This window comes from Gekko japonicus, unplaced genomic scaffold (assembly GCF_001447785.1).
Source record: "Gekko japonicus isolate JY-2015 unplaced genomic scaffold, Gekko_japonicus_V1.1 scaffold1153, whole genome shotgun sequence".
Classification (NCBI taxonomy): Eukaryota; Metazoa; Chordata; class Lepidosauria; order Squamata; family Gekkonidae; genus Gekko; species Gekko japonicus.
The window spans coordinates 330,307-353,970 of record NW_015163122.1 but is presented as its reverse complement, the minus strand read 5'-3'; the positions used below and the strand labels follow the sequence as shown (position 1 = coordinate 353,970).

At 45.2% G+C, this 23,664-nt stretch overlaps 1 protein-coding gene across 1 annotated transcript; it reads right to left on the bottom strand.

Moving 5' to 3' along the window:
• Positions 1–454: 454 nt before the first annotated feature.
• LOC107106689 lies at positions 455–23,664 on the bottom strand. The gene is made up of 4 exons (XM_015406873.1): positions 23,574–23,664; positions 15,014–15,219; positions 1,822–2,027; positions 455–1,403 (listed from the first exon to the last, which is right to left on the bottom strand). The coding sequence occupies exons 1-4, from the start codon at positions 23,662–23,664 to the stop codon at positions 455–457; spliced, it is 1,452 nt and encodes a 483-aa protein (XP_015262359.1).

Below are 23,664 nucleotides of genomic sequence, written 5' to 3'. Positions count from 1 at the left end.
AATCTTGTGCTTCGCCCCCCTTTTTGGCATTTTAAAAGTCTTTCTTATGGGTGGGGGGAATCCTCCCTCCTCCCTTCTCCGCTTCTCCGGGGTGGGGTGGGGAGCCCTTTTAACAGCCTATACTTTACGACGTCGACTTACAATTATTCGCTCAGCTTCGTTTTCGGATCAATCTCTGTCGCTTCACCACTCCGCTTCGCCGGCGGCTGGAGCCGTTTGGGGCAAGGGAGACTTTAGCGGAGGAGCCTCAATTCCCGGCTTTTCGTGCCGGCAAGAGGCATCCCCCAATCTCCCAAATGCGCCCCCTGGTTCGGAGCCCTTTAACAAGGGCTCCTTAGGATCTCCGCATACGCGGGACCCCTCCAGACGGCGTGTGGGCGATCTGACTCCGGGAGCTAACCCGAGAGTCAGTCGTCGGGCGCGCAGCCATAACCGGAAGTCTGTACTTAAAGAACTATTTGACACTCTGCAGAGAAGCACAAACCTCCACATTTATGTGGCAGCTGTATTTCAAAAGTAGGTATGGGTTGTATGGCACAATCCATCTGTTGTCAATGGAGTGTCCTGTTGGGGTAGTAGTAGTTCCAGATGTCCGACGGCGGTAAATGGGATAACCCCCTTTTTTGGCTGTAGTTGATGTCCGGTAACTTTTTGGATAGTCTTTTGTGCATTTCTCATCTTTCATACATGGTGAGTTGAGATGTGTTTTCCCACACGTCCCATGAACCATATGCTTAAGGACGGGTGCATGCAGAGTTGGATATAATTCCCGGTCTGGAAGCTCTGCACAAATAATCTTGTCAATGTGCTCCGCTGTCTCTGGTCTGTCTTCCTTTTTTAATATGAATAATATGTGAGCATGAGGAAGGCCCCTTTTATGGAATTCAATCACATGAACATGTGCAACTATGACTCCAAAAATATGTTTTCTGGTAATGTCTTTCATCATGGCTCTGAGCTTTAGGTGGAAAATGCGAGCTACCAAATCTGGTCGGTGTGGGGGTGGTTGGCCTCGTGGGTTTTCTGTGATCTCTGGCCCTTTTGGATTGCAAGTCATGGTGATAAAAAGGTCTGGCTTGCCATATTCTCGAACAATAGCCATTGCATTCTGGTAGTTCTGCATCATATTCCATGGACTGTCTGGAAATGAAGATGGCAAGATGAGTACTTTGCCTGGCAGTGTTTCAGAATCGTCTTCAGCATTCTGCAGATGATCCATAAGGCCTTTGTATTTCTCCACACAAAGTAGAGTTTGGTTTTGTCTTATGTAGTTTAATCTGTTTGATTCAACCTTGACATAGGCATCTACAATGTATTGTTGTGTTAGTTTCCCTGCTAATAGAAAAGGATTGAATGTATGTCTTGTTGCCAGACGGTATTGGTAATACTGCATCTGAGTCACTCTTGATCATGGGTTAGCAGACACAGAGTTGACAGCAAGCAAACTTTTTGGTCTTTGCTGCAATGGAATATCTGTGCCCCAACTCTGATCCCCTAGTGGAAATAAAAGTGGATATACCAGGGGTTCCAAGTTAGGGTCAAGGATGCTGATCTGTTCTGTTTTTCTAATGCCACTATTGTTCTGTGAACGGCAGTGAATCAATAGGTCTTGGTGGAGTGGAGGCTCACCATCTGCATTCTAGAAAACAATGGCCACCTCATTGCAATGTGGGGCATTGTATCTCCAGGGATCATTGTGATGGTCATGAATGATTGCCACGGTCACTGTCGAAGGCTCTGCATGGTTGAGGTAAGCATCCTGAGTGCTCTCCTGCTCAACCTCATACAGCATCTTGCATGCATCAGCAAAGGGGTTGTTACTGGCCATCCATGCACTCAGGATCTGCAGTAGTTTTGCATTGCATCCCTGAATCTCTGGAAGTTGCAGCTGTTGCAGCATCATCAGAATACAGGATGTACAGCTGTGCATATTTTCTAGGCTCATCATTGTCAGGATGTAGTGCTCCAGCACGATGGTAGATGGATCCATTAATTCTGAAGCAGTAAGGGCCGTATCCTGGTTGTGGCTGGATTTGAGAACCCATCGAATGCAAATGCAAGACTGCTGTTAATGGATCTGATGTGTTGCATGAAGTTGTTGGAATGAACATGTTGGCCACTCATGAGTTTCTGAATTAGGGGAGCACTATGAATGTCTGGTAGAGAAACACTGCCTTTGGAACAGCACTCGGTGAACTTTCCATCTGTGGCCGGGGGGGCCTTGGTGGGTTCTGGGCCAATGTGGTGGTGTGGTCCATCCCTGGCTGCCTCTCGTACTTGGGGGGCAGTAGGGGCAGTGCTGGGTGCTGTTTTCTCAGTGCAGCTGGCTGGGCGGGCAAGTCGTGCACCGGCAGGAGTGGGGCAAGGCTGGTGGTGGTGCTAGGGCGATGTGGGGCAGGTTGCGGGGTGGCAGAGTCACAGCCCAGCAGGAGGGGGGCAAGCATGGCAGCTGAAACGGGGCCCCATGGCACCGCTGCTGGAGATCATGAGCAGGCAAGCATCGTCCTGTGGCTGAGGCGCGCACTTTGGCTGAGGAACAGGCCACTGGTGGCGGCTTGTGTCAGAACAGCTGGGGGAGGGCCCGCGGCCTGCATGTGGGAGCAGGGCAAGGCTGGTGGTGGCACTTGGGTGAGAAAGGGGCCTCTCCCTGGTGGTTCCCAGCATACGCTGCTGGCGGCACGGGTTGCCGGGTGGCCAAGTCACGGCCCGGCTGGAGTGGGTCAATGCAGGCAGTTTAAATGGGGGCCCATGGCGCCACTGCTGGCAATCACCAAGCAGGGGAGCATTGCTCAGCGGTTCCTGGGGTCTGGGTGGCGGCGGCTGAGGTGTGCATTTGGGCTGGGCCCGGGAACCTTGTGGCAGGATGTCAGGGGGAGGGCCCACAGCCTGCATGCGGGAGAGGGGCAAGGCTGCCGGTTGTGCTGGTGGCGGTCCCAGACACCTGCTGCTGGCAGCGCGAGTTGCCAGGTGGCCAAGTTGTGGCCCGGCGGGAGCGGGGTGAGCTTGGTGGCTGAACTGGAGGGGTGGTGGGTGAGGAGTGCACTTGGGCCGGGCCCAGGAGGGCTCGGGGAGGGCCTGTGGCCTGCGTGCAGAGGAGACCAAGTCTCAGGCTGTGGACATGGCGAAGTGGGTGGTAGGCCTACCCAGACCCAGCCGGCTTTGTGGCAGCTTGCCACCTTTGGCGGTGCACGATGGGCAGAAGCATGAAGAAAGGCTCCACAGGGAAATGGCTCTCCTGGCAAATGTTCTCTCTCCTCAGGCGAAGCGGTATTCTTTTTTTTTTTTAAGTCCCCCTAAGGGGAGTTTTTTATTGGTTTTTTCAAAAGACTACAAACTATAACCAAAAATTAGGGAGGGGAGGCTACAACTAAGGAGAAAGGAAAGAAAACCACTAGTAACTAAAACCTAAGATGCGGTGTTCTGAGGGGAATTTCGGCAGGCTATGCCTCTGTGGTTGGGTCGGTGGCAACAGTTTCTGATTGGCAGTTTGGCAGATGAGAGAGAGCCAATGGATTTGGGGGCACATGCAATCTTGCCACCCCAAATGACGATTATTAATAGGAGAGATTGGTTCAAATATGTGAACAAGAGCAACAATCCTGGCTGTCAGGTGTCAAATTAGAGGATGTGTAATGATGTATAATGATGTAATATTGGGAAATAGCTCGCTATACTAGCATAACTTTAACTCTAAGAGTGTGAACAAGAAACACACATATTCCTTGAAATTAATGAAAGAACACAAGATCCCTTTCAATACTTCAGTCTGTCAAACATACTCAGGATTAGGACAGTTAATACCAATGATCCATCAAAGCCATGGATAGCTCTGCTGGGTGTTCTTATCAATCTACCAGCCTTAGAGCTCATAGGTAGTTTAAAGGCAGACTGCTATGTTCCTTCTATCATCAATAAGGTATACTAAGCCTAGTGGGCCATTTCTCTGAGATTTAATGGGATGCAGAGTAGAATTTGCCTGCACCCGACTATGTGCTGGCACAAATTCCCTGTTTTTTCTACAAAAGTAAAAGCCTAGAACACTTGGAAGGAAACATGGTGTTTTTTTGCATAATCCATTGTTTGCCATCATCTGTTTTCAGCTCTTCCTTTTCTCTTTAGAGGTTGTAACTTGACCAAACAGGGCGATTCTAAACAATACCTTACCCCCCTTTTTTATCCTGGTCACCTTTTTTCTTAATTGCAAATTATTTTATTTTATAGTTATCTTAGTATACTGTGCACAATTGCCCTCTCAGACAGAAGAAAGAGTCAGACAACAGAGGTTGGATAAAATAAGGCCACTTTATTAACATGTTAAAGTAACGGCAAGGGCAAACATGAAACAGTGGCATGGTCAAGGCTTTGACCCCATCCTTAACTGTATAAAAGGCAAGACACCACGGCCCCGGGTTGGAGCCAACTGTAAGCTGCTTGCAAACCCAGCTGAGCCAATGATTGGGATGTGCCTTCAGGAGCCCTCAAACACCACCGCATGGCCAGCGCTGAGTCTTCGTTGTGGCCATCCCCATAGGCAGTCTGCAATCCTCATCCCTGGCCGCATGGCTGCAGGGTTGATCCTGCAGACCCCTCTACCCCCGAGGGGTTATTAATTGATGCTTACATAGCCGCTGAACTTTATTTAAACCTAATTCTGCCACCGCAAGGGTCAAGCCTCTGCTTAGGCCCCTGCACCCACTCGAATACCTAACATTAGCTTAAGCCCTTGCCGCAGATCCGGAAGGAAAATGTTGTTTCCCTTCTCAGAGAGATGAACGCCATCCCCTCTGTACAGGTCTGAAAAATCAAGCCAAATCTGGAGTGTGAAGCAAGTAATGGCCCAATCCAACCTTTAAAATATTATGAAGCTCCCCATTGGCCTTACGCTGAGCCCTTTCGATCCCATTGGAGTCCCAAGTACTATGCCATACTAGGCGTGGAATCATGGCCGACCACACAATTACTGTGTTTGGCCATTGGTGCTGAATGTATTCCAGGTCTTCCCTGGCTTGCCACATAAGGGCCTTCCCCTTCAGGAATCCCAAGTCATTACCTCCCAGGTGGATAACCAAAACATCTGGTGGCAAGGCAGAACTGTCCTTGAACAGAAGAGGGAGGAGGCCTGGCCAGCGTAGGCTTCGGCGCCCCCTTCACTTGACCGTAGCCCACTGGCTGAGGCCCAGTTGCGAGCCAATGGCCAATCGATTGGGCCGATGAGCCACCCAGAAGATGTAGCTGTGTCCAGAGATGAGAATCTATCTCCTGCCACAAAACACAGCTCCTAGGAAGAAATGACAGTGAACTCCGGAATCCAACAGTGCAAACAGCATTGCAAACAGTAACTCACAATACAGGAAGAGGGCGCACGTAACGTTTATAAGCAGCTGATCGCCACCTGCCCACCCTCTGAATATCAGCAGTGGGATAGCCTAAGACTGCCACAGTGGATGCTGCTCCTATTCTGAATGAGTGAGTGCCAAACTTCACTCCAGAAAGGCCTGGGCTGTAATAGCCCAAAACTGGTGCTTTGTCAGCGGGCTACCGTCTGCATGGCAAAAGAGGTATCCATCCGCATTGCCCCTGAAAGCCCTGTACTGAGACAAAGCCAATACAAGGCATAGTTCAGAGTCGGAACAGACACCCAACTTGACCACCGACCCTTTATGTCGCTGATCGGTTTTGGAGCCGCTAATAGTGATGCGCGCCTTCTTCCCTTTAAACTGGACACAGAGAAGGGGGAAATAGCTTTAATAAGGATTCCAAAAAAGAATAACACAGAACCTTGTAAGTTTGTTTATACCAGGGTGGATCTCAGTGGGAATACCCTAAGATAAAAAGAGTGTCTGAGAGTGATTGTAAACACAGACAATTTTATTGTATACAAAATAAAACAAAAAATAAAATAGCGAGGAACCTACACTAGGCACCTGAGAACTAATTCCTTAAGTAACCACACATGTGTGCACACAAACACACCAATGAAGAGGCACACTTATAAAAGGTAGGAGGAAGGAAATTGTGAAGTTTTATGGAAGGGACATATGATCTGAAATCCTGGGACTGAGTTCTGGATAGGTCCAGGGACAAACACAGCTGAACTTAATCAGTTTGTAATGCCAGCACACCCTTCCTCTCCTTCCCTTGGATTTTCCAGTGTCATGGCTGTACCCAGGTGCCTTTTTGAGACTCCCCAAGTTTCCGATTCCCTTGGCACTTAGTTTGTAAGTACAAAATAAGAGGGAGGGATCGCACTAACCATAGGAGTCTCCGCTGGAGGAGGGGGTGGAGTTCTCATGGAGCCAAGAAATCTTGAACAATTTCCATTTATTCATTGTCAGTCTTAAATTTATGTAATTCCCTAGTAGTTTGTGTTCTTGATGTTCAGCTGTAAAACATTTAGTTTTAACCTTCCTTAGCAGTTGATTCAGGTCTTCACTGTTTTCTGTCAGTAATGTGGTGTCCTCTGTATATCTCAAATTGTTACTTTCCCTTCCACCAGTTTTCACTCTGCACTCATCTAAATCTAATCCAGCTTTCCTTATGATATGTTCTTCATACAGATTGAAGAGAAAGGGGGATAAAATACATCCTTGTCTAATACCATTTCCAACTGGAAACTGTTATGTTCCTCCACATTCTGTCCTAACAATAGCCTCTTGTCCAGAGTGCAGTGTGCACAGCAGAACAATCAGATGTTGTGGTAATCCTTTTCTTTTAAAATCAACCTTTCTTTTCATGATTTACACAGTCAAAAGCTTTGCTGTAATCTATTAAATATGAGCTGATTTTCGTCTGAATTTTTTTTGTATGTTTCTGTAACCAATGTAAATTTGCAATATGATCTCTAGTGCCTCTTTTCTGAACCCAGCTTGAACATCTGACATTTCTCATTTCATACATGGCAACAGTCTTTACTGTAAGATTTTGAGTATCAGTTTACTCAAATGAGAAATTAATGCAGTGGTCCAATAATTGCTGCAGGCTATTTAAAGAGTTGAGTCTTTTAATTTCTATTGACTACAGGAATAGTCTTTGGCATTTTTCCTTGATAATATCTCTGGTTTTAATCCATAGTTCTTCTAGTTCACGTTCACTTGAACATAGTAATTCAAATCTGTTTTTACATAATCTTTAAACTCTTCAGGAATGTTGTTGAGATTATATTTTGGCACTATGAATGTTTTGGTATTTTTCTTCAGTTTTATTCTAATTTTTGATATTGACCATTCATGTTCTAATTATATAATCTATTTAATTTATGTATTGGCCATCCGGTGATATCCACATATAGGCATCTGTTTGGTTGTTTGAAACATGTTCACAATGAACAACTTACTGTCTTTGCAGAATTCTATGTTGCTTTCCTGCATCTAGCCCAGATTTGTGCTCCTAGCTGAATTTTTCTGGCAATATTTGATTCTACTTTGTTTCCCACTTTTGCATAGTCACCTATCATTATCAGCCTATATTATTTAGGTGTTTGATCAATTTCTTCCTGGATACTTGCATAAAAGCATTCAATTTCTTCCTCTTCAATATCTGTAGTTGGGGCATAACCTTGAATGATGGTTGCGGACTCATGGTCTATTGAGGAGGGGAAACTGTGGTATGGCAATACAGTGCGGACCACATGGACACTGGCTGCTGCATGGTTACCTTGCCATCTGGTAGAGATAGCCAGATGGCAGCCCCCTGTGCAGGCAAGCTACTTAATGCAGCCACACCCAAATTCCCTTAAGGGAGTACCCAAACAGAGAAGGTGGGCATACAGGTCCAGCCTCCACAAAATAAAACCATCCCAATGTCCAAACCACCATTAAAGCAGGGGAGCTCCCCCTGCTCCTACCAAAGCTCCTAAACCTGTAGCCAACAATGCAGGCCATTGTGAATGCTATGGAGCCATATGTACATATCCCACTCTGAGTGGTGAATGCTGTCAGCCCTGAACTCTGCTGTTCGATAAAATGAAATATCTACATGTTTGATAATAAGTCTATCAAAAGATTTGATAAGATTCCCCATCACCCTGAAAACCTTTTTCCTGGCTAAGTCTACTTCATCTGGTGTGATGGTCCCCCACCATTCACAATGCTCCAAAAGTACAGACCAAAATGACTGTACTTGGCAGACCTGAAGTGAGGATCTGAATATCTGAAGTAATGGAACGCAGCAGCACCATGCCTTTTTAAGCAGGTAAATAATTTACTCCTAGCTGAATTATTATTGCGTTGGGAGGGCTGTGATAGAAAAACTGGGTGGAGATGGTGTCTAATGGGGAGGCCCAGTGCATTCCTCTGTGGCCCATCCAGGAAATTTGCAGTTGATCATCAAGCCCCAAATAATCTCCCCAACTCAAAGAGGCATATTTACCTGTGCAAAAGACAATACTGTGCCCTATAATTCAAACAGTAGACCGGATTTCTGCAATGGCAGTACCATGGTCGGACCACTATGCCCTGAAGGCTTGTCTAAACGTCCCACCCCGACCCTGTTTAGGCAGTGAGCAGATTTTAGCTCACCCGCGGAGCCAAATGGACCCTGTATGGCTTCAGATGGCTCTGTGGGATCAGATGCCCCCTGGCAGCTCATTAGATGAGCTTGTGGAGGACTGGCATAACCGACTCTCCACAGCCATTGATGAGATCGCTCCCCGGTGCCCTCTGCGTCTGCACTCTAGGCTTGCCCCCTGGTACACCCAGGGGTTGCAGCTGATGAAGCAAGAGCTAAGACGGCTAGAGAGATGGTGGCGGCGTGCCCGCGACGAAGCATCAAGAACATCCTATAGGATGTTTATGAGATCCTATGAGGTGGCAGTCAAGGCTGTTAAAAGAGAATTCTATGCAGCCACGATTGTATCTGCAAGCTCACGCCCAGCCTAATTGTTTAGAACAATTCAGTCCTTGACAGCTCATCCACAAGGCAGACAAAACAGTAGGGAATTGGATATTGGCTGTGAGGCTTTTGCGAGCTATTTCGCAGACAAAGTCTTGGCGCTCCGCTGCGACCTCCCCACCACAGTTGAAACAGTGAGTGAACTTGAGGCCCCCCGCCCCTTACACATCTTCACAGGGATTAGAATGTTTTAAGGCACTCAGTCTGGAGGAAGTTGACAGACTGCTCATATCTGTGCATCCAACCACATCCCGCACACCCAGCGGTTCGAAAGCAACTTAATTGCAAGTAGATAAATGGGTACCCACCCTTAGTCGGGTGGGGGGCACCCTGCCTAGCGTGGTGGCTGAGGATGGCGGCAGCAGCGGCGGCGATGGTGGCAGCGAGACATCGGCTCCAGTGTGATGGCGCGGCGTGGGGAGGTGGGGGCGGTAAGAAACATCATGCGACCGCCGCCGAGGAAAGGGCGCGCGATGACGCCAAGCGCCGGCACAGCGGAGCCGGAAAAGGACATTGCTGAGGCCGGAAGGAGGCGGGAGTCGCGCGCCTCAAGAAGAGAAAGTCACCACCGAGCGCCGAAGAGGAGCACCCCGCCAGGGAAACCGCCTACACCTGAGCCGGATGAAAGAACAACACCAACCACCACCACAAGGGTCCTGGTAGGTTTCCCCACCCCATATAAATATGTGGCCCTAGTCAGGGGATAAAAATGGTGACTAGCACCGACCTGTAAGCCGCTCAGAGACCCCATGGATAAGGGGGTTTGAGCGGGATATAAAGCCGAATGTTAAATAAATAAAAATAAAATAAATGCAGCCTTGATCCGTGCCCTTCCTGGCTCATTAAAGCGGGCCACAAGGGGTTTCGAGGTGCCATAAGGGAGATTGTCAACAAGTCCCTCTTGGAGGAATGGTTCCCTGAGGCAATCAAGGAGGCGATGGTCCACCCTCTCTTGAAAAAACCAACTCTGGACCCGGCTGAATTGGCCAACTATCGGCCGGTGTCTAATTTGCCCTATTTGGGCAAATTGATTGAGAGGGCGGTGGCAATACAGCTTCAGAGCTTTCCGGATGACGCTTCTATCCTTGACCCACTCCAGTCCAGCTTTCACCCGGGTCATGGGATGGAGACGGTGCTGGTTGCCCTTACTGACGACCTCCAGAGGCATCTGGATTGAGGCGGTGTGGCGGCACTGTTGTTATTAGATCTGTCGGCCGCATTTGACACAGTCGACCACCAGTTGCCTCACTTGTTTATGTTGTAATTTAATGGTTTTATTGTTTTATCTTGTTTTTATGCTTGTGCCCTCTTGTAAGCCACCCTGAGCCCACTCGCGGGGAGGGCGGGGTAAAATGTTATAAATAAATAAACTGATTTCCTCAAGTCTATAGGGACTAAAATAAAACAAGTTAGAACTTGGGCTGAGGATGTATATAAGGCCCTTTTCAAACAGACATTGTATTCCATTTTAGTAGCTGGTTGCTAATGGATTTTTTTTTGTCATTTCAGATAGACTCATTTTAGTAACCAGCTGCTAATGGAATTTATTTACCTGTTCATACAAAGCCATTTCCATCAGGTTAGCAAAGCATGGCTGAGCCTTTTTTGAGGGAAACTGCTTCTATTTTCACCTCTTTTTTGCACTTCTGAATCACTGTGTTTAAAATATCTGCAGAGCTTCCTACAATGTCGCTTTCCCCCCACTCTTTTTCATCATGCAATCTTTCTCGCTTTTTTTTTTTAAATGCTCTAAGGTGTGTGCTATAGCTCTAAACCAATATAGCACTTCAGCACCATTGAGATGCCTGGACTCCACTGCTTTGAGATACATTGAGATATAGTGAGATCAGCTGTTGTTACCTGGAAACAAGAGAAGTAGTTCATTGGGCAGCAGGTGCTCAAGGCATCAGTGACTGGTGAGACAGATGTTGCTAACCTAAGAAGGTGTTTGTAGCAAACATCCTAATGTTCACCCATCCATGCCCAGACACAATTGGCTGGTAAGTGACTTGTTGCCAAGTGGATCACAGGGATATATCTCAGGGAGGCAAATTTCTCTTTGTGGGTTGAAGTTGGCGAGTGGTTTGTCTGCATATCTGTGAGGTTAGTCTTGTTGGTCAGCTGCTAGAAGAATGAGTAGGGCGAGGGGAGTAGATTGGAAGGAACAGGAAACTCTTGACCTCTTTCCATTTTGGGGAAAAGAGATAATCCAGCAAGTCCTGCTATCCTCTCACAGGAATTATAACGGTTATAAGTGGATTTCAGAGGAGATGTCCAGGCATGGCCATAAGCAGACACCCAAGGAATGCCAAACAAAAACAAAAACTTTGTGGCTTGAGTATAAGCGGGTGGCTGCTCATAATTCAAGGTCTGGTCATTCACCAACCACATGTCCTTATTATAAGGAGTTACACAGCATCCCGAAAGGAGATGCTAGCGTGAAGCCCAAGAGATTGCCATGCAGCATCACCTTTGAAGATGATAAGCCAGCTTCTTCTGCTCATCAGGAAGTGCTTTCAGGGGAACTGTTGTGTTATGAGACTCCAACAACAGTTAACTTGGAGGACATCTGCCCAAATGATTCTGGTAAGTTGTGCATACATTTTTCAACTGTGGTAGCATTCTGAAGGGTTGGTTGTTTGCATGTTTGTCTTTTCTGACAGATCATTAAACCACAGGTGCTGCATCATTAGCACACTGTCATTAATTGCACAGCATATCATATCTGGTGTTAGCAGATGTTCCACAGGTTACCATGATGGAGAGGGGTAGGAATAAAGCAGTTTCTGAAGTTAAATGTGCTGTGTGTGGGGTTACACGCATGCCATGTGCTATTGCTTCCTGTCTTACTGAGGGGTGCAGTGTAATGACAGAATTAAAGTGGTGAGATGGCAATCCTGCTTCCTAGGGCCAACAGACTCTGTGTGGGGTGGTGAGGGGTGGGGGAGTACACTTCCAAAGCTGATGCACAGAGAAAAGTAGTGTGCATGTTTAAGTTTGCATAGTTTGATCTCTGGTTTTATGGTGGCTGTCTGCATAGATTTATGGCCATCAGAGGTGCTTTTAGGGAGGTACTGCCAGATACCATATGTAGACAGACTTGGTCCTTGCTCTCTAAAAGATATAGAACTAGAGGACCTCACTGTCTGGAATGTTGGTCCCAGGTCCCAGGAAGGGACATTCCTGCCACCTGGCTACTAAGTGATTATGCTCCAGTCACAGGGGGTGGGTGCAGACCAAACAGTGGCAAACAGATTCATATGCTGGCAGTGGTGAAGGCTGAGCACCACAAGGGTATCATCTGCCTGGCACACATGCTTTCCCTGGTGGTGAAAGATGCTCTGTGGCTGGAGAGGACTGTGAGCACCACCTGGAACACTGCCACCCTTGAGCTGCAGTCCCTGCTTGAGACCTGCTGGTGCTGGGCTTCCCAATTTTTGCACAGCATCATGTTTGTGCTGCATGAGAGGCAGGGGAGGGGGATGAGCCTGAACACGGGCTCATCCTGGGCCTACCCACCCTCTGGAACTCCACCTATGGCACGATTGCATGTTTGGAGGGGGCAAAAGAACATGGTGCAAGATGTCATCTCCTCCTTGACCATCCTGCATGGAAAAGAGGAGCTGAACATCACCATTCTCTCTGTAATGCAGAGCGTACTGGCTGGCAGGCAGGTTTCAAAGTCTGGTGTCATTCAGTTTAAGGTCACAGGAGCAGAGAGTAAGTAAGGCAAGGTCATTCAGTCTGAGGTCAGAGGATCAGAGTTATAGGAGTCAGGCAAGGCAGTAGTAGCAGGTCAGCATCCAGCATACACATTACAAAGACACCTAACAGCCTCTCTTTGCTGGTTTTTATACCTCCATGCCTAAGGATTATGTTCACAGCCAGCTGCTCAGAAGTAATCCTGCAACTACTCATCCTCATCATCAGCAAGCAGCTGGCATCAGGCCAGAAGGCACACACTCTGCCTTCTTGCCTGTAGTTCTATTCTCAGCTTCTGTCTGCAGTCCTCTAAAGTTGTAGAAGATACTGGTGGGCTGGGAGTGGCTAACTGAGGTCCACCTGCTGAATCAGGGCTGGAGGGTGTTGGTGGCTCTGCACCAGTTGTTGGCTATGAATTCTGACAAGCCTGCATCTCATTCTCTTGTTGGTCAACTTCTGTTGATTAAAGGCTGGCTTTTCCTGAGGAGTCCTCCCTATTGCTGAGCCTTGGCTGACCCATGACACAGAGCTCATGGATTGAAAGTGTGAGCTCTGCAAAGAAGTGTGGAGGCTTCAGGCCAGCAGGCATGGCCAGAGGGAACAGTGGGTGACAGAAGCTAAGGAGGAGGGGGATGGGAAGGAGGAGCTGCAGCCCAGCACCACTGCCTCAAAGAGCCAAACCAGACAGAAGCCTCACTACAGGTTGTCAGTGGTGATTTGGGAGGTCAGCAGCAGTGGTGGGAAGGCCAAGCATACCATGGCAGAGGATTAAGCAGATGGTGAGGGAGTACCTCGCTGAGTCCCTTGAGCCCACCAATGCCAATCCCCTTGAATACTGGTCACACAATGCCATTATCTGGGCCAACCTCTCTTGCATGACCATGAATCTCCTCTCCTGCCCTACCACCAGCATCCAGAGTGAGTGGGTTTTCTCCCACCTTGGAGATCTTCTGAGCTGCCACCACTCTCACCTGGACCTGGCCAGGGTGGGTGAGTTGTCCTTCCTGAAGGTCAACCACCCCCTGCTGGGCCACCCTGCTGTGGACCTAGGTAGAGTAAGATCCAGGCCTCCCTGGAAGGCCTAAAAACCCAATGAAATGGACCTAAAGCCATATTTCTTGATACAAGCCATTTTCAAAAGAGAAATGGCGTGAAATTTTCTGCTCTTCCATCCAGCAAACATTCAATATAGACTTTGGCTAGGACCCCAGACCAAGGCAACTCGCAATGCTCAAAGTTTAGAGCTCTTGCAAACAAACCACTCTGAACTACACAAGCAACACGAATCACTACCAAAGCCCCTAACCAGGGAAACGGGGTTACACATTACCTGGATGGTTTCTTTTTGGGGGGTTCCCTGGGACCCCTGACTGCACTAACCATTTGTCTGCTTTCCAAAGTCTGGCACCTGAATTTGGGGTTCCATTGGCCCAAAACAAAACTGAGGGCCATGTCACCCAGCTCACTTATCTGGACATTTTACTTGGCTCCATGCACAGCATTTCTTGCCTGCCTGATGATAAATTTTCAGGCCTCAAGGCCTTACTGCTTCAGGTCATCAAGAAGAAAAAATGCACACTTAAAGAGATTCAGGCTCTCCTGGGTTACAAAGGTTAGTAAAATGTGAAAAAGAGGGCCAATATTAAAAACTAAATGTAAAAGATACATAGAAAAAGCTACATGTATTTATTAAGTACAAATTTAAAACATATATAAGGGCCCATTCACATCAAATATATATATATAACATAGCAATATACACGGGCTTTAAAAACCTGACCTGACGCGTTTCGGCCTGCATAGGCCTTCCTCAGAGGTCAAACAATTGAGTGGCAACATTTAGTTTTTAATATTGGCCCTCTTTTTCACATTTTACTAACCTTTGTTAGGTTCTGAATTTTAGTGTTAAGGTTCAGTTTTTTGCCCTTTCTGTCCCTGCTTACCTCTATTTCACACATAGGCTAGTTACCCCTGGGTGTGCATTTTGTGCTTGACTAGCTTGTTCCACCATTGGTGCCTCCAGCCCTCACCACGTTAGAATCACCTGGGGTTGAGGATCTGAGTGTGTGGTTGACTTCTTAGCCAACTTTAATGGGGTAGCAATGTGGCAAGTGGCCCTATCCCCTGGTGATGCATTGCAGGTTCACTCTGACTTGGCAGGCAGTTTGGAGTCTACTTTTCAGAATGTTGGCACACACAGCATTGGCCTTCACATTGGACTGGAACTAGCATCCTTACGGATCTTACATTCCTTGAGTTTTTCCCAGTATTAGTGGCAGTGGTCATTTGGGGGAGGGCTATTTCCATAATAAATGCATCATGTTTTGATAATGACAATCAGGCCCTAGTTAGCGTTACCAACTGGCTGTCTTATCACTCTGAAAGGGTCATGTGCCTTGTGCAGAGATTTGTTCCTGCTTACCTTATGGGTAACATCTCTTTTCCAGTAAGATATGTTGAAGGTGCCAGTAATGCCATCACAGGCTACAGGGCCTGTAAAACAGAGGTGTTCTGCCAAGCCTATGGTTGAGGCTGTGGAAGTTGTCTTTATTTCAGGAATTGAGGTTCTGGGCTTTGGCCTCTGATGCACAGCAACACCCAGACTGATTTCCAGAGGAACTGTGTAGCCTTGGGAACAAGTGATATTACAGAGAGTATTTGCATCCTTCGCCCCCTCCACCTGCCAGTCTTATGACCATGCTCTCCCTTCCATTCTGTCTTTTCTGGCATCACTGGCCATCAGCATGAACTTTCCAGTCACCAAGGCGCATGTTCTCCATTACACTGCACATCTTAAAGAGTGTAGCCTTGCATCAGAACCATGACCTTACACCTAGCGGCAATATCCTTTTACAGTAAGGCTCTGGCCTTTGCTGATCCCTGTAACTCTTTTATCACCTGCTGTGCAATCGGAGATGGCTTGACTCATGTAAGCCCATTATTTTGCAGGTGCTGGATGGTATTATTTGGCGCGGCTGTGGTTTGTTCTTCCTTTGAGGCCACCCTGTTCAAGGAGGCAGTGGTAAGGCTGCTGTTAAAGAAACCATCCCTGGACCTGACTGATCCAGCCAACTACTGCCCATTCTTGAATCTTTCATTTATGGGTAAGGTAGTTGAGAGAGCAGCAGCAGAACAGCTCCAAGCTTTCCTGGAAGATCCCTTTATTCTGGATCCATTCCAGTCTGGCTTCTGCTCTGGCTATGGGATGGAGACAGCTTTGGTCACCCTTGCAGATGATCTTTGTAGACACCTGGATTGAGGTGGGTCAGTGCTGCTGTTATTACTTGATCTGACAGTAGCTTTTGACACAGTTGATTACAGTCTAATGACCTTGCTGATGTGGGGATATGTGGGACAGCCTGGCAATGGTTTGTCTCCTTTCTCCATGTTCGGGGACAGAAGGCAGCACTTGGGGAGAGGGTTTCACTGTGATACCCAGTATGTGGCATCCCTCAAAGGGCAATCTCTTCTTGTATGTTATTTAATATCTATATGCACCCCCTCCTCCAGTTGGCCCGGATTTTTGGGTTGGGTTGTCATCAGTATGCTGATGACACCCAGCTATATTTGCTGTTGAATGGCCAGCTGAACACCATCACAGATATTTTAGCCAAGGGTTTGGAGTCTGTGGCTGGTTAGTTAAAGCAGAGCTGGCTGAAATTAAATCTATCGAAGATGGAGGTCCTGTACCTGAGTCATTGGGGGACAGGATTGGATCCAACTCCCAGCTCTGGACAATGTAGCACTGACACCAATGACAACAGTGAAGAGTCTGGGTGTGATTTTGGATGGCTCATTCTCAATGGAGGCCCAAATGATGAATGTTGCTAGATTGGCATTTTTTAAAAAAATCCCCTGAAGACAGGGTAGCTTTATTTCTTTTGTTACACCTACAAAACTACAGAAAATAGAAAAGGGAAAGGGAAAAAAAATAAAAAACCCAGGGAATAAGACAGAAAGTAATAAAAATCCCACACTATGACTAAAAACCCAAGAAAGGAAGGTCATTAACAGTTAGTATTCAGTTAGTCATAAAAATAATAACTTTTCGTTTATGTCAATGAATTCAAGAGTTAGTGAGTCCGTTTTAGTAATTGTCTATTTTCTTTCTTCAATGTGCACAAAGTCTCTTTCATTTTCTCCTTCAACTGCAGGTCTTTGACTTCAAAAGAGTTATCTAGGTCCCCTTAGCCGCAAGTCGTATGCATCTCTAGCCGTGCCGCCTTCTGCTCCTCCTGGGTCACCATCCATCTCTTCCAGTGTGTCTGCTTGGCCCCCACAGACACCCTGTGAGGTAGGTGGGGCTGAGAGAGCTCTTGACAGAAACTGCTCTTTTTTCAAGAATAGCTCTTATCAGAACTACAGTTTGCCCTAGGTCATCCAGCCAGGTGCAAGTGGAGGAGTGGGGAATCAAACCCGGCTCTCCCAGATTAGAGTCCACGCACTTAACCACTACACCGAACTGGCTCTCTAAGAGAGAGATGCACACACACAAAAAGTCTATCATTTCACAGCATCTCCTGCTTTAAAAACAAATTCATAATACAAAGGGCACACCAGCTAATACAATGCATATTTTAACACCATCTATCAGCCAATTGCTAGGAAAAGCTGAAGACAGCAAAAAAAGAAGGTGAACCAACGTGAGATGGATTGACACAAGAAAGGAAGCCATGGACCTCAGTTTGCAAGGCCTGAGCAAGGCTGTTAACAACAGACCTTTTGGAGGACATTATTGCATAGGGTTGCCGTAAGCAACTTGACAGCACTTAACATACATACCAGACAATTATTATTTCATTTAGAAAATATAAATTGCAAGAAATCACTAGAAAGAATTTAAAATATTAAAAAATTTCCCCAATATCAATCTCATCCTCCTTGATAATAAGCCATTAGGCTATCAAGTGGGCCAGTCTTACTTTCTCCCTACACCCCCCAAAAAAAACTAACTCTCAATGTTCCCAGGGCAATGACCATGATTTTTTTTAAAAAAATCCCCTGAAGACAGGGTATCTTTATTGCTTTTGTTACACCTACAAAACTACAGAAAATAGAAAGGAAAAGGGAAAAAAAATAAAAAAACCCAGGGAATAAGACAGAAAGTTTACGTCTGGGATTCTTTCCCGACGCCGCTTCTGTTGGGGGGGGGGAACTCACTTTTAAAACTTTTTTGCTCCGTTTTCTCTCCATTTCATTGACGGTCTGCTCACAGACTCCTTGTAATCTCGCCCATTCGATGACCTTCTTTCTTGTCCCGGCTGGCCTCAGCTATGCTTGGTAAAAACCGAGCCTCGCAGGGGGTGGACCAATTGGGGCAAAAAGGAGCGCCTCAATTCTCCTGCTTTTAGCCATCGAAGAGGTCACCCCCCCAGTGCCCCCAGCTCGGAGCCTTTAACTAAGGCTCACCTGGGGGTGCCACTTGAGGTGGCACTCCTCCAACACCCCTGGAGCACGGATTGCCTCCCCAGCTTCAGGGGAGAGTGTCCGCCATCGCTGAGCTATAGACCGGAAGATTGGCATTTTTCCACCTCCGCTCTGAAACTCCTTTGGGTAGTCAAGGGTGGGGTATAAATCCAATCTCCTCCCCCCCTCTCTCTCTTATGACTCACTTAGAAGGGTTTTACTCCTTCTCTCTTCCAGCTTACAGAGTGAAACCCAAAGGCCGTCTCCAGGTTGAGTTATCTATCTTTGTTTCCTTATCCCTAAAATGTGATATTACAATGCTACCATTTGATAATCCTACAGAACTAGCTGTTAAACTTGTTTTTGAAAGTTCTTTTTTATCATTTTATTTTCAGTTTTCAACAACATACAAACATTTATATCTTATTTTGATTATCATGAATTTATATGTGCCCTCCTCCTAAGATAGCTATGCCCTTTTACAACATTGGGAACTGCTATTCACCCTTATGGAAACATTAGAAAGGAAATTTCCCTCAGCTGAAATTATTTTGGCAGGGCTCTCTCTCTCTCTCTCTCTCTCTCTCTCTCTGTGAATTCTTCTGTAATTGTTTCAAAGAAAGTATTATATCATGAAAATATCCTATGGATGAGAGTGCCAAGAGATTCTTAATGAATGACAATCAAACTAATGTATACCTGTATTGACTTGACTATGCAGATTCCTGCTCATATGCCTTTCTGCTGTTTCCAAGCCCATCAGTATTTTGGTCTCTCAAACATCTCTGTTCATTCTCATGTGTGAGGAGCAAGGTAAATCAAGTGGTTCATGGGTTGCTTCACTGCTGGGTCTAATGCTCCTTTTTGTTTTGTATCAAGTGAAGCTGAAAATTTGCAGAGGGGCATAAATTAATTTGATATGTAGCCTGCAGTTGCAAAGTGCATCATGGAGATGATTGTACAATTCACACTTCCTGAACTAAAGCATATGCACCTCAATAAAAACCCAGCCAAACTGCATATGGGAAAAAGGAACATTGCAGATTTATCTACTTTCCCCATATTCTCTTATAACTGTGCCTGGCTTTTGTTCCCTTCTTCAACAGTTCTTTGCTTTTATGTTGGCAAATGATAAATTTTCTCATGTTTTACATTTTATATTTAGTTTATCTCTTTATTTTTGTATTCATTTTTCCTTGAAAATGGAATGAGTCTTTAGAATAATGCAGTAGATATTGAGTTTCTAAATTGCTATTGGGTATATACTGCATAAGAAGGTTATCTGATCTCTAACTTAATCATGTGAAAATATTGCTACAGAAAAGCAGGTTTAGTAACAATGAGACACCTTTGCTTTCATAAAATTTATTTAACTATACACCCATTATGGAGCATTAATACAGAATTCCCTCACTTTCTGTCACATTTAGGGAAGATTTATTGTATATAGTGATTGAATGCACAGGCAAAAACAAATGTGTATATAGTTTATACTGGATGCTATTTAAGCTTATCAAGAAATATCACTGAATTAAGCATTTCCTAGATGCTGAAGTGATGGAACAAACCATGTTTATATTTTATAGCCACAAAGCTGGAATTTAGCAATACGTGAGCATTTTCCCCTCCCCAAAATAATGGTTATCTCAAAGCATTTTTTTTTTTAAAAAAAAACACACATACCTTAAAACATTACAGCACTGCAGAATTTCAACTTGTGGTAATCATATCTTTCCAGCTTTTTGCCTGAACTGCAGAAGTAGGCCCAAGCAGTTTTTCATGATAACTAGATATTGGCAGCAGACAATTTGTACTGCCTTGTATAAATATTTGTCTGATGTGACTTAATGGAGTTACTCTAATGTTAACTTAATATAGTGTTCTACACTCTGTGCAGCTGCTACTTAGCTAAACAAGCAGCAAGCAATATTGTTGATGGAAGTTCTCGATTTAGCAACAATCTACATAGAAAAGCCTTCTCCCTGGAAATGCTGAAAAAGGCATCCCCCCTCATCTTCCAACAGCCTTCATTAATACCACTACCCTGTTACCACTCAGCAATATCTGCTGAATTAAAGTCTTTCTTTAATATTAGATACTAATTATCAGTATAAATTATGGGAATCATAAATTATTCCCAGTAAAATAATATTATGGAAGTAAACATGGAGCCCAGTAAAATATAAATGCTTAATCTTAAATCAACAATGAGGTTTCATTCTTTAACCTCTAAATGTAGAAACAGGCATATTCGTTTCAATATCCATTTTTTTAAAAAAATATCTTCATGGGTTCCTCTGTTTGATAACTAAAGGTATTTTAATTCTAATATGTTCCTCATGTATCTTGGGGGGGGGAAGGTATGTACATAGTATTAAATATGTGCATAAAAAAATGCACGAAAAGGCCCTAAACTGCACAAATGTGGAGAATTTGCATCTCCATATCAAGAAGCCAGTCTTCCAGGACAGTCTGCAGATTTTAAATTAACTATCCCTAAGTATGTACTTGATCTTTAGTGATGGTGTTTCTGTGTCTCTGGTGTTCCTTGTGTAGATATAGAGAAAGGTGACATAAATGAGGTTGATCTACATAATAAATCATCTCCTGACTTTTTAGTGCTGGTTGCTGCTGTAACCCCACTTTGCTCCAAAGCTTGCCAGCATTACAGACTGCTTTGCTGATCCAGCATGCAGCAAAATCCTGATATGCAAGCGAGGAACTGGTTTAAATAACCACTGTCTTCTTGATTGGCTGGCCTGCCTGAGGTAAGGCAGTCCCAGCCATGGCCCAGTGGGAGCCTCATGGTCCATTCAAGGATTGTGATGGCCACAATGGCATCACCCTGCTTGGTGAGCAAACAAAGGACTTCTTGTGAAGTAAAGGGTGACTGGAAGGGATACAATGATTTTGACTGGAGCTGTCTAAGATGGTCTTGGGCACATCACAGTTGTTTTTCATCATTGTTTGCATCCTTCCCGTGATCTCTCTGCTGTTTCTACATCCAACCTCCAGGTGGTGGCTGGAGATCTCCTGCTATTATAACTGATCTCCAGATGACAGAGATCAGTGCACCTGGAGAAAATGGCCACTTTGGACTCTGTGCTATTCTGCCCCAAACTCCGCCCTCTTCAGGCTGCACTCCCAAAATCTCCAGGTATTTCCCAACCTGGAGCTGGTAGCCCTAATTCCATCACTTATAAGAGGTACCCTCACTAAAAGGGAAGGGCAGTGTTTAATAATTGTGCAGATCAGCTATTAATAAAACCCAATTTGACTTCTACACTTGTGTCTCATGATTTCATTCTGAAGTGCAGGGGGCAATAGTGCCTTATCTTTTCAGTGTGTTTCACTGGGTGGATAGAGTATAGAATTCTGTTTATAGTTTGAATTTGCTGCTATTTCAAATCACTGATTATTTATCATACTGATATACCATATCAAAAGGAGACAGCAGGAGTAAACTTATAGCTGGTGTCACAACTTATTTTTATCTGTAGCATGCAGTTACTATAAAATGACTATAAAGTGCAGCTTTGCATTGCAACTGAGACTTCCATGATTCAGCAGGGGATCTAAACCTGGTGGTCCCAGGTTGTTGACAGTGAAATCCAACAAAAGTGGGTTGAACCGGATGGAGGCCATTCAAGGCCCCCTCACTGGCTGAAAGGTCTTTTTTTTGTCATTAGATATTTATGGCTACTGCTCAGCCAGCACACAAACCTCCACCTCCCAAGGCAGGTCAAGGCATACAATAGGCATGCAAGGCTAATTCACCTGGCTTGGACAGCCATAATTTCACAGCTTGAGACAGAGAATGGGTAAAGCTTACACCCTTTTTTACCTGTCCAGAAGGGCATCATGTAAAGCAACCAGGCCATACAAAGCAATTTAGCCTGGTCAATAATGCATTGTTTACTGTTCATGGTTGACAGTGGGTAAGCAGACAAATCCCAGTACTGGGGTCTCAATATAACAACATTTTCCCAAGCCGCTCACTCTAGATAACAAGCCATGCTTGTAGAGCCCACAATTGTGCCTAATGCTGGGCCAGCACACAAACTCCCTTCCTGTTGCACAACTATGGTTACCAACTCCCTATAGTCAAATGGCTGCACCTGTAATACTTATGCCATGCTTACCCAGAGGGCCTTAGACCAGATTCATTGACTTCTGTTAGACTGAGTCAGGATCCCACCATTGTTATTAAGCCTGCAGACAAGGGTAGGGCCATAGTAGTCATGGATATAACAGAGTATAAGAGAATGGTATATAACCTGTTAAATAATCCAGAATATTACATTAAAATAAAATCAGATCCAACATCCCATATTATTAATATTATTAAAATCACAGTTGAGGAGGCCAATATAATGGTATATATAGATGATAATACAGCCAAATTTATATGCAATAAATATCCTAGGCAATGTTCCCTCTAAGCTGTGGAGTCTTGTGAGCAAAAATTCTACTTTGTGAGCTACTGGCATTAAAGCTGTGAGTGAGCAATTTGGCTACTGCATAGATTAGTTTGCTCTGGAGCCATCCTTCCTGAGCGGAGACAAAAATGTGTGAGCTGGAGGCTCAAAAACAGTGAGCTAGCTCACACTAACTCAGCTTAGAGGGAACCCTGATCCTAGGGTCCCAGTACACAAAGATGGCAGACCGCCCCCAGGCAGGCCAATTCTATCAGGGAGTGGGAGTGCATTAGAACCTCTGGCGCAGTATTTAGATGGCTTTTTAAAGCCAGTGGCAGAGACCGTAACATCATATATTAAGGATACAAAGCACTTTATAGAACTGATAGAAAATCAGTCCATTACAACAGAGGATATATTAGTTATGGTGGATGTAGGAGCTTTATATACGGATATTCCAGAGGAGGAAGTGAGAATAATTATTGAGAATGTTTTGGAACAGAGAACAGACAAACATCCACCAACTCAGTTTTTAATGGATATTCTAGATATTGTGTTTGAAAACAATATTTCAGATTTGAAGGGGACTTCTATTTACAGGTATGTGGAATAGCGATGGGGAGTCCATGTGCTCCAGATGTAGCCACCATTTTTATGGACCATTTTAGAAAATACATTCATATATGATAGTAGAGTCAACACATTTTTTTGAAGAGATCAGATTATACCATCGGTATTTGGATGACATTTTTAAAAAAAATTTAAGAACAGGAATAACATTAATGATTTCGTGTCTTGGATTAATCCAATCCATCCGAGTATTAAATTTATGATCAATTTCAATCCTCTCATTTTGAACCCTTCTCTCTTCCATTATTTGGGTACTTCCTGCCCACGGTATTGTCAGTCTCGTGGTCACCAGCCCATGTCTTTGCAGAGTGTCTTTACCCCCATCAACCACTGTTGCTGAGGTGAGGTGTTCCAGGCCCCTCACTGAAATTGTGCTATATTCATGGCTTTCCATGGAGGTTATCCTGGCCTATTAATAGAGGTATGGGCAACTCATCCAACAGGGCCATGAAAACTGTAGCTTCATAATGCCCTATCTGTATCTACCCTTTGACCAAGGGCCAAAACTCCTTAAAGTCACGGACATACCTTGTGGGTTGAGTTCTCCCTTGGCCATATCAGGAGGTGTCACCTCCAGATGGGCAGTCACAGCATTAATGGTATCCAGCAAGTCTGGCAT

Excerpts from the sequence above, each read along its gene's own strand:
- LOC107106689 (XM_015406873.1), bottom strand. The coding sequence starts at position 23,664 with ATGCCAGACTTGCTGGATACCATTAATGCTGTGACTGCCCATCTGGAG. Across the intron at positions 2,028-15,013 it reads AAAGAGATGTTACCCATAAG|CCACAACCAGGATACGGCCC; the intron begins GTAAGCAGGAAC and ends TCTCAAATCCAG. Across the intron at positions 1,404-1,821 it reads CCTGAGTGCATGGATGGCCA|AGTGACTCAGATGCAGTATT; the intron begins GTAACAACCCCT and ends CCCATGATCAAG.